Source organism: Crocodylus porosus, unplaced genomic scaffold (genome assembly GCF_001723895.1).
Source record: "Crocodylus porosus isolate Cpor-Errol unplaced genomic scaffold, CroPor_comp1, whole genome shotgun sequence".
NCBI classification, from domain to species: Eukaryota; Metazoa; Chordata; order Crocodylia; family Crocodylidae; genus Crocodylus; species Crocodylus porosus.
Window position 1 is genome coordinate 11,481,857 of NW_017728906.1, and position 12,515 is coordinate 11,494,371.

Here is a 12,515-nt window from a genome sequence, read left to right on the forward strand (position 1 = left end):
AAAAAAGCTCTGGGAGAGAAGAGAAAGCAGGCTCTGATTCAGCCAGTTTCTGTCTCCTCATGGCCAGTGGGAGGCTGATGATAATATCCTTAACGCATCCTGCTGAGGCTAGAACTGAGCTAAGCTATTCAACTTTTTTATACTGGTTCACAACCGGAGTGTTTAAATATGTCTAAGAATTGGAACAGGCTGAAAAAAGGGAGCAAATTACTTTATAAATAGGACAGTGGATGCATGAGAAGGAAAAGGAAAGCTTCAGAGAGTAGGAAAGGAGACCATGTGGGGCAGGTGATCTCCAACATAAAGATGGAGAAAAGCCTTCTTTCCATAAAACAGGAGGAGAAACACAAAGCAGTGTAAGTGGAGGAAGGCATTTGCTGCTGACATGTATCAGTGTGGGGGAATAGAAGAGGAGCCTGGGGAACAGAGAAGAAATAGTAGTGGAAAGGCAAGGAAAGGGCCTCAGCAAAGCTGAACCACTGCAGCATGTGATTTCATTCATGGTGGCAAGTGCCAGTACAGCAATCAGCCCTAACCAGGTTCTAACCAAGAATCTCTGGGTTTCCTGTACCAATATAACTAGTAAATACAGTATTTCAGTCTTCCGCAAGACCTTCAGCTGAATGAGCCCTTCTACTAGATTCTGAATGGAAACAAAGTCTAACATGAGGAGTGGTAAAATATAGTTCAGCTCTTTAAATTATGCACTGGAGACAGAGACTCAGACCACTTCTAACTCAGTCATTGTCTTTGCCGAGGAAGGGGATATAAGTAAGTGCACTATTGCTCTTAAAATGTTTGGTGAGACCTTCATTTCCCCCCAGAAACAGAAAATACAAATTATTGCTTGGGGCAATCTTAAAGCACCCTTTAAAGGCTTTTTGGATATTGGTTTTACTCCTTTTAGGGCACAAGTGCATTAGGGCCAAGTCCAACCGGGTAAATGAGGTGCCTAAGCAGGACTTAGGTAAAAATTAGGTCCAAAAAGTTACAGAAAATGATCCAGATTAACCCCATTCTAGTAGCACGAAACCACTTTGGCATCTGTATTCATTAGACACCTACATTTGACCTATACACAAGCAGTGAGATGTTGTAATAACATGATTAATCAAGTCTGCTGGAGCATGGTAATTAACATGTTCCAGTAGACTCCAGCATCTTCTGTATCAACACCCCCATGCTTAAAAGTGGCAGCGTTATGTGCATCAGCGTCTTGTATATCCAGCATCTTATGTATTAACATCCCCATCCTTAAAAATGGCAATGGGGATGCTTTAACTAGAGCTCCCTTGATGAGGGAGGGACTGTAGGTGGGTGGGTGGGGACTCTGTCTGTGTGCATGCCTGTGTGTGTATGTAGGGATGGACTCTGTGTGGGGGGGGAGGGGGAGGAACTGTGTGTGTTTGTAGGGTGAGTCCCACATGCACCCACACCCCCCTCACACAGACCCCCACACCCAGACCACCTACACACCCCAGCCACCCTCCTCCCACACCCGCCCCCACAAACCCCATACCCACCCACACCCCACATACACACCCATATGCTCCCTTACCCCACACCCAGACCCCTCATACCTATCCACCCCCACAAACATACCCACACCCCACATACCCACACACCCACAGCCCCCACAAACCTATACCCACCTACCCCCAACATACAAGAGTAAGTCTTCATTTTAAGCTATTGTGCAATCACCTCTATTTACGCTATACGAACACATGTAAACAAAAATATTTTTTTAAATCAAATTAATGAAAGTTTTAGATATTCAGTTTTTAGAATATAATGTGGTATTTTTCTGGTTCTGAGATGGCAAAACCCTTTGCTGAAAGGAGTACTTCTGGGGGCAAGGGGAGGGACTTCTGGTGGCAAAGGTCAGGGGTGGGACTTTCGATCACAAGATGGCAACCAAGGAGTGGGGCACATGTCAAGGGGCAGGGCTACCCACGCAGCCCTCGGCAGCTTGCTAAAACTTGGTAAGCAGCCCTTTGCCTGAAATAATTGCCGCCCCCCTGCTATGGTCTGTCAAGACCCCCCAGGTCTCTTTCAGTTGTGGTGCTAGTAGTAAGTGTAGCACTGCCAAGCCTGTAAGCATGTTGTGGGTTGTTTCTCCCCAGGTGGAGCAACTTACATTTTCCGGTGTTGAACATCACCAGGTTTTGATCCGCCCACCTTGCAAATCTGTCCAGGTCAGCCTGTAAGATGGAGCCTAAACCCAAGGCCTAGTGATTAGGATACTTTCATGGGAAGGGGGAGTCCTGGGTAGTGTCCCTGTTTCCAAGGTTATTTCTGTTTTCAACTGATGACTGTCTAAGGTGAAGTACATAGACAGTAATGGGAGCAGAGACTCAGAGCAGGGATTAGTCAGGCTTCCTCTTGCTTTTCTTTCTGGGCTCCATGGCTTCTGCATTCTTGGCTGCTTATTGGCTTAGGTTCTTCAGTGCCAAGGGGAGAATCGTGTCCTCCCCCCATCCCTAGTCCATAACTTGGGAGAAAGGGCATTCTTCAGGTGGCGAGAGCTGAGTATAAATGACCTCAGGTAGACGGCAGCCTAGAACCTAGGTCTCCCACTTCCTGGGGGAGTGGTCTAATCAATCACTTGGTTTATTATATATAGGGGAGCACTAGCACCACTGTCACCAGTCACTCAGGCACCCACCCTCTGGGGCCTCTGAATCTCAAATGAACAGAAGTGCCTAATATTCGCTGGTGTCAGGTACCTAAGCTCTGCAGAGGGTCAGGTGCACCCAGATGCCTAATGTCGTCTACTGGCTAGCTCTAGGTGCCGCCCCACTCAGTACATGGATGTGGTTTGCATCATGCTTTGGAGGCCTGGAACTCCCCACTGACACTATGTATTGTTAGGTGTGCTGAAACCAAAATAGAGGCATCTACAAGGCAAATCTGTATCTAGCCTGCAGGCTCCTACATTAGAGCAACAGGACTTCAACAGGATTAGTCTCATTATTTGCATAAACGTAATTATAGTTAACTGCCTGGCAGATCTGGACCTTTGATACTTTCTACTCTCTTGCACTTCTCTGGATACTTTCTGGGCACATTGGAGGCAACTTTGAATCCTTTGTAAAGTTTTCTAACAATATTTGTATAGGAACTGAAGCTATTTTCATGCTTTATGGAAAATCATGGGCCCTGTATATACATTAACAATATATATCCATATTTTTACCTTTTAAAGGCACTTCTGAGGACCTGTCTGAGGTTATTGCAGACATTACTTTTATACATGTAAATACTTTTTCTTCTCTTTTATGAGAACTCTGGACAAATTTTGCTTTCCACATTCTTTTGAAGCACTTCTTGGGCATTGTTTTGAACAATGTTTCCATACGGTTTAGGACATCTGTGGGGCATGTTTCTGAAACGAATTAGATATTATTTTTATCCCCTTTTTATTTATTTATACTATTAATTACATTTAACCCTCTATAATTACTTCTAAAATTTTCTTAAAGGAGTTTTTAAACCCTCTTATAACAGGGAAGAACATTGTATAGTTTGTTTTTTTTAAATTTTATAGTGTTTCATCCTTTATTAATTCTATTATTTTTACATTATACAGGTATCTTTCTCTGGGTAATATTAATACATACATTACAACTGATTCTTTTAAAAATATTTTTTACTATTTTTTGACCATTTCAATGCATCTTTAGGCCATTGAGATGTTTTAGGGCATTTTCATCTCTTTAAAAGCCCACTGACTATTTGTAACCGTCCCCCCCCCCACACACACACACACACCAACTCCATGAGAACAGATTTTGAAATCCTTCCAACACACACAAAAGGTATGCTGAAACAGGCCAGGTTGTTCTGAAAAACCACATGCCACTTGGTGATATCTGGAGTGTACGTCACACCTGTCCCAATCTATTTTCCACTCTTCCACATGCCAGGCACTGGGGACTGTGATGAAGAAGATGTAGTAGCATCCATGGTTCTGCACCAGTCTGAGACTCGCAGCAGCAGAGAAACTCCAGGTAGAAGACTGTAGACAGTTTAATATAGGCTTTTTGGATATCAGGTTGTCACAGTTTTAAAATCTAGTAACTTTGCGATGTTAAAAATGTCTCAAAGTAACCAAATGCAAGAAAAAGGTCCGGAAACTGATAAAAAGAAGAGAAGATGCTTAAAGGAGGTGGAGGGATTGAAGAAGAACACTTCTAAAAAGTTCACAAGGAGTCAAAAAAAGAAACATGCTTATAACATGATCAGTCTGTGCTCATGATTGTTGTGTATGATTTTATCTAGTCAGCTGCTTTTGTGGGAGATCCTTACTCCAGGTGCCTAGCTTCAGGCAGACAGGCAGTCTAAAAGAGGGTAAAATAATTTTTGAGCAGTGGGTGGGAGTTTTGCTTCCTTCTCAGTGAGCTATGTGTAGCTAAACCCATGTATCAAAATCATCTAGCACAAGGATTGAGTGGAATGTTTTTAAAACACTCTTCCAAATTGAAATAAAATACACAAAATGCAGGAAGATGCCGGTGGGGGTAAGATGTTGTTAGTGCTGATTTGGAACAAGTTGTGTCCTGCCTTCAAGGCTTCACCGCTCCTGAAGAAACATGCCCCAAAATGCAACCATCCCATTCTCAGTATCCACTTACACAACTTCCCATACCAATGTCACAAATGCACACTTGCAGCACAGACCTTTCCTGGCAATAACAATCCTCAGATCCCGTCAGCCTTCTGCAAGCACTTCACATACTACTGATGAGGCTTGTTTTTTATGCGTGTGCCTTTGCATTTAAGATGCATGGGAATGTTTTCATCTTTGTTTCAGAGAACATCACGCCCTGAAACACTGTGGTATGGCTTAGAAATCTAGCATTCCTGTTTATATCATGTGAGTTTCACGCACTAACAAACAGCTTTGAACATCAGACAAAAAACTGGAAGTGGTAACAATGGTGTGTGAAACATTCCAATTAAGAAGAAAGCTTAAAAAAATAACTGTGATTTTTTTTTTTCCACTGGAAAAATATTTCTCTATTGCTTTTCTCATGGCCTCTTTGTTCATTTCTCACTTCTTTGTTTCTCAAGCTGTAAATCAAAGGATTCAGCATGGGAATGAAGATCGTATAGCACAAAGAGTTCACCATATTATGATCCAGGGAGTAGCTGGAGTGCTTGTACGTACACAGACAGTGAACCATAGGATAAGGAGACAGAGAGCAGGTGGGAGGTGCAGGTGGAGAAGGCTTTGCGTCTCCCCTCTGCTGAATTCATTCGCAAGATGGTGGACAGGATGTAAACATAAGACAGCAAGACAATCAGAAAAGTGAAGATCTGAATTGGGCCAGAGGCTATAAAAATGATCAGTTCGTTTACAGAAGTGTCAGTGCAGGAGAGTTGCAACAGTGGTGGGAGGTCACAAAAGAAATGACTAATTACATTGGACCTGTAAAAAGATAATCTAAGTATACCAAACATATGCAAAATGACATGAAAGAAGCCACCAATATAAGATGCAATCACAAACTGCATGCAGACCCTGGTAGATATAACAGCTTTATAAAGAAAAGGGTTACATATCGCAATGTATCGGTCATATGCCATTACTGCAAAAAGGAAGCACTCTACAGTGGCAGAAACACCAAAGCAAAACAACTGTGTTATGCATCCAGAGAAAGAAATGCTTTTTTTCCCTGCTACAAAATTGAGCAACATCTTGGGGATGATGGAGAAGGAACAGCAGGTGTCCATGAGAGGGATAAGTGACCAAGGAAAAAGTGCATTGGGGAGTGAAGGTGAGAATCGATCCAGATTAGCACCACCATGCTGAGATTCCCCACTAAGGTTATGCAGTAGATCATAGAAACAGGATAGGCTGCAACTCGGGGTCATCCATAAATCCTAAGAGAAGAAACTCTGTCATCCTGGTGCAGTTGCCCATAGCCATTTGTTCACTGTGTGTTATCTGTCAAAATAAGAGCGTGGACAAATGTTATTATTGGCAAGACAACTGCTTTTTCATCACTAGCAAACCACAGTCAGCAGGAGTGAATCTCTTGCATGAGCAGCCATCCTATCCTGGCCACTGAGTGTTGTTGTTTTTCCACAGACAGGTGCCCACAGATACCCTGAGCTGCTTGAAAATAAATTGGGTTTAATGAAGATTTTTTCAGTGCTCAGCTCGGTTCCTTCTAGCCACGTAAAATGATTAATGTGCAGAAGTAAGACATTTCAAGTCAGGGTGTGTAAAGTTAGATTCCTGAATCTATGGCCTGACTTACAGAAGTAGCAGATACACATCACTCCAGTTGACATCTGAAGGAGCTGAAGACACCTTTGGAAATCAGGCTATTTCTATCTAGGCCAAATATGGATCTAGGAGTTTAATCTGAAACAAGGTGTGAAAATAATTTCCCTGAGTCACTCATGATTGCAATGTACTAATATTGTACTTTCTATAAAGACTAACCATAGGCATTTCACCTTAATTGGCCATATTAGTTGTAGCAAACCCATCTGCAGCAGAGATGCATGACTAGCCATTAATTAGATTGTTTCCTTTCTGCCATCTGCAGACTAGTTGGTGTTTGACAGGCAGAACTGTCTGAAAATCTGTTTTCTGTCCTGTAGCATTAAACAAACAAAGTCCCAATTATTCAAGATATTATAGTGGAAATCTAAGGCAGACATTCATTGTTTCTTGTCACTGAAGTTTCTACCCTGTAGGTGTCTGTTCCCTGGTAACATGGTGTGTTGATCCCACATATACAATTTAAAGTTCCTACTTTTTACTCCATATATAAGTAATGCAAATGTTGGAACAATGACACAGGCTGTTTCAGGAGTGAAATAAATATGCTTGCATGTTAAGGAATGTATTCATTGACTTAACGGTGCTCTGATACCGCAGTGATGGATGCAGTATGAGAACCTAGCTAGACAGCAAGTAGGATTAGAAATACCAAGCAAGATCATTTGGAATCCACCTCAAAGTGGCTCCATAAGCAGACTGAAAAGCCGTCAAGAGCAGTGGTACTTGACCCCTCTGGTTTTACGGGCCAAATGAAAAGTGTAGGGCCACTCGGTGGAACTGATGCAGTGCAGGGCTGTCCAGGCATTCAATCCAGTGTGCTGGCATGACTCCACACTCTGAATCCAGTTTTGGTGTAACCTCTGTTCTGGATACAGCTGTACCACAACCTGGCACAGAGGCTGGACTCCATGCACCAAATCTGGTCACGGTGCAACCTCATAAGCTGACTTGACCCCTTGCATGGGGTCCAGCCTTGGAGTGACCCTGCATGCTGGCCTAACCCCACATGCTGGATCCAGTCTTCATGCCAGCACGATCTGGTGTGTAGGACCATATCACCTGGACTCTGGGGCTCCCCACAAACCCAGAAATGTGGGGGGGGTGGCGACGTTGTTGATCACCATGCTGCTAGGATGACATAGCCAGAGGTAAAATACCATTAGTTTATACTTTGAAAACCCTACCTTTGATTCTCCCCTGTAGAACTCCTTCTTCACTGTGTCTGCTCAGGACAATGTCAAATCCGTTTAAAAGAAAGTGTTTTTCAAGTTACCTTCCTCTGTTGAAAAATGACAAAGCCATTCCATGCCTTTCAAAGAGAAAGAGAAAAGCAGAAGAAAGAAAGCTATTCTTTAACTTATCATCATCTGCCTAAAGCAGCAAGTGAGGAAGAGAAACTGAAAAGGTTACAACTGACGACTAACCTGAATGAGTGTTTAAAAGCCTGAGAGTTTTTCTTATTGGCTTTGTTGTCACTGCAGAAAAGGTGCATTTTTCAACCAGAATAGCTATCCAAGTGTAAAATCCTAGTAGAGGCAAGGGACAAGACACTTTTGCTGTCACAGGCAGCTGAAATCAACTTCTGGCAGGAAGCATAGGGTTGGTTTTTAGTAGTTAAGATGAGGTAAAGCCTACCTGTGTTTTGTCTCCACTCTGGTATCTCAGTGTAAAAGTACAAAATTTTGGCAATAAAGACAAAGTAACGGTCACCAATTCAAAAATTCCAGATGAATAAAATGATTGTGAGTGATGAAAGCCAGTTTTCTCCTCACTGGTGAGAGAGGGAGGACTTTATAACCTACTGAAAATCCCACCTCCTATTTTGGTCACCTCTTTTGACTTAGCAGCAAGAACCACAGGGTACCATGCCATAATATACAGCCTGTCATCAAGCTGTACAGAGCTGTATAAACCAAATCAGTACATGCAAAACTCCACACGCACAGATTCTCAGCATACACCTAGCTAGTACATTGAACCTATTTCTATCACTCTTCCTAGAGAATGAAGTTGTTGTTAACAATAATAACCATAATGACACTAAAATCAGCAACAACAACAACAATAATAATAATCCATCTTTATTTTTATTATTTTACAGGAGTTCCTAAAGACTCCTGTCAGTGATTGGGTCCCATTATGCTGGGCATCACAGACACAAAACAAAAAGAGTCTCTGACCGAAAGATTTTACAGTTTACACTGCAGATGCAGAAGCTACTGTAGGGCAGTATAGGGTTTCATAAGGTGGTTTTAACTTAGTACAGGTAGTGGTGGCTGTCCAGCCATGGCAACATGAAGCTCAGCGCAGTGTAATTTACCTTACTGAGTCATTTCCATGACAGTACTATACCCCAAGTACAGTATTGATTACTCCCTGGAACAGATCATGGTGTCTACAAAATAACAATTAATTCCTCCTTTCCCATCTGTAGAGAAAAGGACCCTGTAAGAAAGGAAGTCATGCAATTCTTTCTTTCGTTGTTCCAAGAAAGAGATGGCTGCAGTCAGCAGACAACAGTCAGGGGAAAAAATTCAGTTTCCTGTTCTTTAATACCTGACCAGTGGGATGAATCAGTCCTATTGAAAACATTAATTTGATTTTTATGTGTTGCCCAGCCCTACATATAATGATTTCCCAGTCCTATTGGGGTGATATGTCAATAGTAATATTATGATCTCTAAATGTTAGTCTGTCAGTAAAAACCACTACACTGAAAATATGACTTATTTACCTGACTCCAGCTATGTTTGAGTGACATGAATCCCATTAGGGATAAATAGTATTTCTGGCTACATCACTGCAAATTGTAGTGGACAGAGAGAATTACAGAAGGATTATTTTATGGTTAGCCAAAAACAGACAAGCAGATTTTTCCCTAAACAGGATCTTTCACATTTCTGAGCGGTAAAACCACATGCTTCCTTCTTGCTAACTTCAGTGCTCCTTTGGAATTTTCTAACTTCTCTCGATGGTACAAATGGTCTGTCAGGTGGAGTTAGGTGTTTAATCTTCAAAAATACCTTGCACCAACTTTTGAAGTAATTTTCAGCTGGACTGACATCTGCATATGTTCTACTATTACTTTCATTCAGCAGTCATTACGTGAAGACTTGGAAAACAGTCAAAAGTCACCTTTTGAAACTAAGTGTTTTTACCATGTGATTTAGGATACTAAAATAAAGAGTCAGAATAGCAGGAATTTCCCTGACTTTACCTGGTTCCAGTTTGAAAGATTCAGTGGAAATTAATTGCACATTCAGGGCTAGGTGTTCAGCAATTCAGGGTGGTCGCAAACCATGAGGATGCCTCTCAGAAGCTCAGCTTCTCCTGCTGGTTAAATATTTACTTCAAGATCTGCCCAAGCTTAGGTTCTTTGGAGCCAGGGCCCAGTTTCTTCTCCGACTCCAAGAGATTCCCTTTCAGCTGACAGTGGAGTATTTCTAATAAGTATCCTGAACTTGGGACACAATTCTCTGGAGTTTCTCAAGCTCCCGGGTCCCATACAGTCCCAGAAGCGGCATTCAAAATGTCTCTTCATGGCTTCTGGGTCCAGTGTTTATTTATACACGCAGAAATTTGGAAATGTACTAAAGAGATGTTTTCCTGCATCTTCCCTGCAGGAATTGCAGTGATTAGAAGTCAATTTGGAGATCCATTCTATTTTTGTATTTTATGCCATAATTGTTTCTCAGTGTTGGGTTTTAACTCTTAATTTTCTGTTCATGTAACTTTTAATTGGATGTATCTGTATGTACTATACTTTCTGATAAACTAAGGTCTACCAAGTATGGTAAGGCCTACCCATCTCAGCTTGTTTCGGTATCTCTGAGAATTTTTCCCCCCTCTTTCCCCTAATCTTATATCTCTAAGGACAAAGTTTCTGCTTGCTTCTGCCTTGAACATCTTTCCCTTCATCACTGACTGTCCCAATAAATACTGCTGCTTCCAAAGAGCTCAAATAAAGCCAGACTTACTTATTAGTTAAAATGTTTTTAAATTTCTAATTAAATCATTATAGAGCAGTGACAGGTTCTGCAAATCTTAAAAGTGAAAACTTACATGTGCCATATTCAGTAAATGTTAATATAAATCATTCTGTGCCAAATGTCATCATAATCTTATTGGTCAACTAAGCACTTAGAGTGACCCTAAGTACAAAATTAATATCATCCGATCTTCAACTCTCTCTCTACCAAGCCTGGCGGGGACGATAGACTTTGCATACCATGCAGACTCCTTTGAAAATGCCATGCAAGCATCCACTCCCACTGAAATTCTAGGCAGTCTTGGTTACGCAACTTCAGCGATCACAAGTATGGAAGTAGCATATATTTAAGGGGGGTGGGTAGGAACAGAGAGAGACAGATCCCAAACTACTTGGAGCTTTAACAGGTAAAATAGAGCACGATAAACCACTTGGAAGCCAGTAGTTAATCTATGAAAATTACGAAGTACAGGTTTAATGTAGAGGTGCACCGATATATCGGTTCAATATCACATCAGCACTGATATAAAGAAAATTGTCTATATTGGATATTGGCCTGATGTGGCTGAATATTTGGCCAACAAATGGCCTGTGCATGTGTGCAGCCACAGTACAGCACATAGGCAGTGGGGAGCACAGCCGGCAGCATGGAGAGCTGTGTGCGGCTGGTAAGTCTGTTGTGGTAGAAGAGGAGAAGCGTAGGGGGGCAGAACAAGGCCACTGTGGTGAGGAGGGTATGGGGTTGGGGCTGGGGCTGGGGCTGGGGCCAGGGCAGGTGCTGCCCAGCCAAGGCAGGGGTGTTGTGGGATGGAGCCATGGCTTGTCCGCGGGGCATGGGAAAGAAGAGGGGGCAGCTCCCGTCACTGAGCACAGCTTGTTTAGCAACTCATCCGCTCATCCAGCAGCTCCCACCACTCATCCAGGAGGGCCTGGGGGGGTGCATGTGCCCCTGGATATGTGTGGGGCAGGCGGCAGCAGTGTTGGAAGAGGGACTATGGAGAGGCTACAGCAATGTTTTGGGGGTTCCTGCAGCCCTCCCCAGTAGCTACTTCTCAGTGCTGCCACCTCTGCCTGGTTGGTGTCGCCCTGGCCCCAACCTCAATCTGCAGCTCACTCCAACCACGGCCCATGCAGATCTGAGGCACAACCCCCCCCACCCCCACCCCAGTGTTCTCCCAGGGTGCATGCAGGAGCAAGAGCTGCCCCCCCACCTGCACCTCCCGAACGAGCCACAGCTCTGTTCCAGGCCCTGCCCTACCCCAGCTGGGCAGTGCCTGCCCCAGCCCCCATCCCACTCCCTCCCTCACTGCAGGGAGTGACCTGCCCCCTCCCTCCCCTTTCCTCCCCCTGTCCCCTTCCACCACAACAGACTTACCAGTATGGGAAATCAGATCGGTATCGGCCAATACACCTCCTTAAAAATTGGCTATCAGTATCAGCCCCCAAAATCTCTATTGGTGCACCCGTACTTTAATGTGCTTCCAATAAGAAGTCCCATTTAACTGGGGGAATACTAAATTTGGTATTTTATTTCCAGATGGTCTCAAAATGAAGCCCCATATAAACCATGCTGCAGTCATATATTTTGGAAATGAGAAAGGCATGAAAGAGCACTGAAAGGTCTGCTACAGAGGGGAAAAGATTGTATTCATCATGCCAGATGCAGATAAAAGATACAATATGTTGACAATGGTTCTAGCTGGGCATTCAGAAGAATCACAAAGAAGTAGGAATAGAAGGGACCTATACAGGTCATCTAGTCCAACTCCCTGCCTAAGGCAAACCATGCAAAGTAAATCCTTGTCAAACCTGTTACTAAAACTATACAGCTGACCCTGTCAAACAACCACAAAGCATAAAACCCTAACCTGCCACAGGTAGAGCATTAGGATAACAGTGGCCAATGTCATGCTGCTGCAAGAGTTGTTAAAATACGCTCAAGAGATCCAGGGAAGGGCCATTCGCCCTCCCCTTCACCCCTACCCCAACTACAGAGGAAGGCAAAAACTCCCACAGTTTGTAGCAATCTTTTCACCTAACAAAACTTCAGGCTACTAACTTGAGACACAACAAGCAGTTCTGCATCTTCAATCAGTGGCCCGGGGTACAAAGCAGAGATAACAGGCACAGAAAATACGAGAGAGAGGGGGAAAACAATAGAAGTAAAAGGTAAAGCCAAATAAACCACAACTAAGTCGAGGCTCGAGTTAGAGTTCATGCAGCTAC

At 43.1% G+C, this 12,515-nt stretch overlaps 1 protein-coding gene across 1 annotated transcript; it reads right to left on the minus strand.

Moving 5' to 3' along the window:
• Positions 1-596: 596 nt before the first annotated feature.
• On the minus strand, positions 597-5,939 carry LOC109324957 (olfactory receptor 1086-like). Its single transcript, XM_019557098.1, is given in 6 exon segments — positions 597-643; positions 5,008-5,047; positions 5,049-5,160; positions 5,162-5,742; positions 5,745-5,848; positions 5,851-5,939. Coding segments are annotated over 6 exon segments (969 nt in total). The 5' UTR covers positions 5,936-5,939.
• Between the last annotated feature and the right edge of the window lie 6,576 nt (positions 5,940-12,515).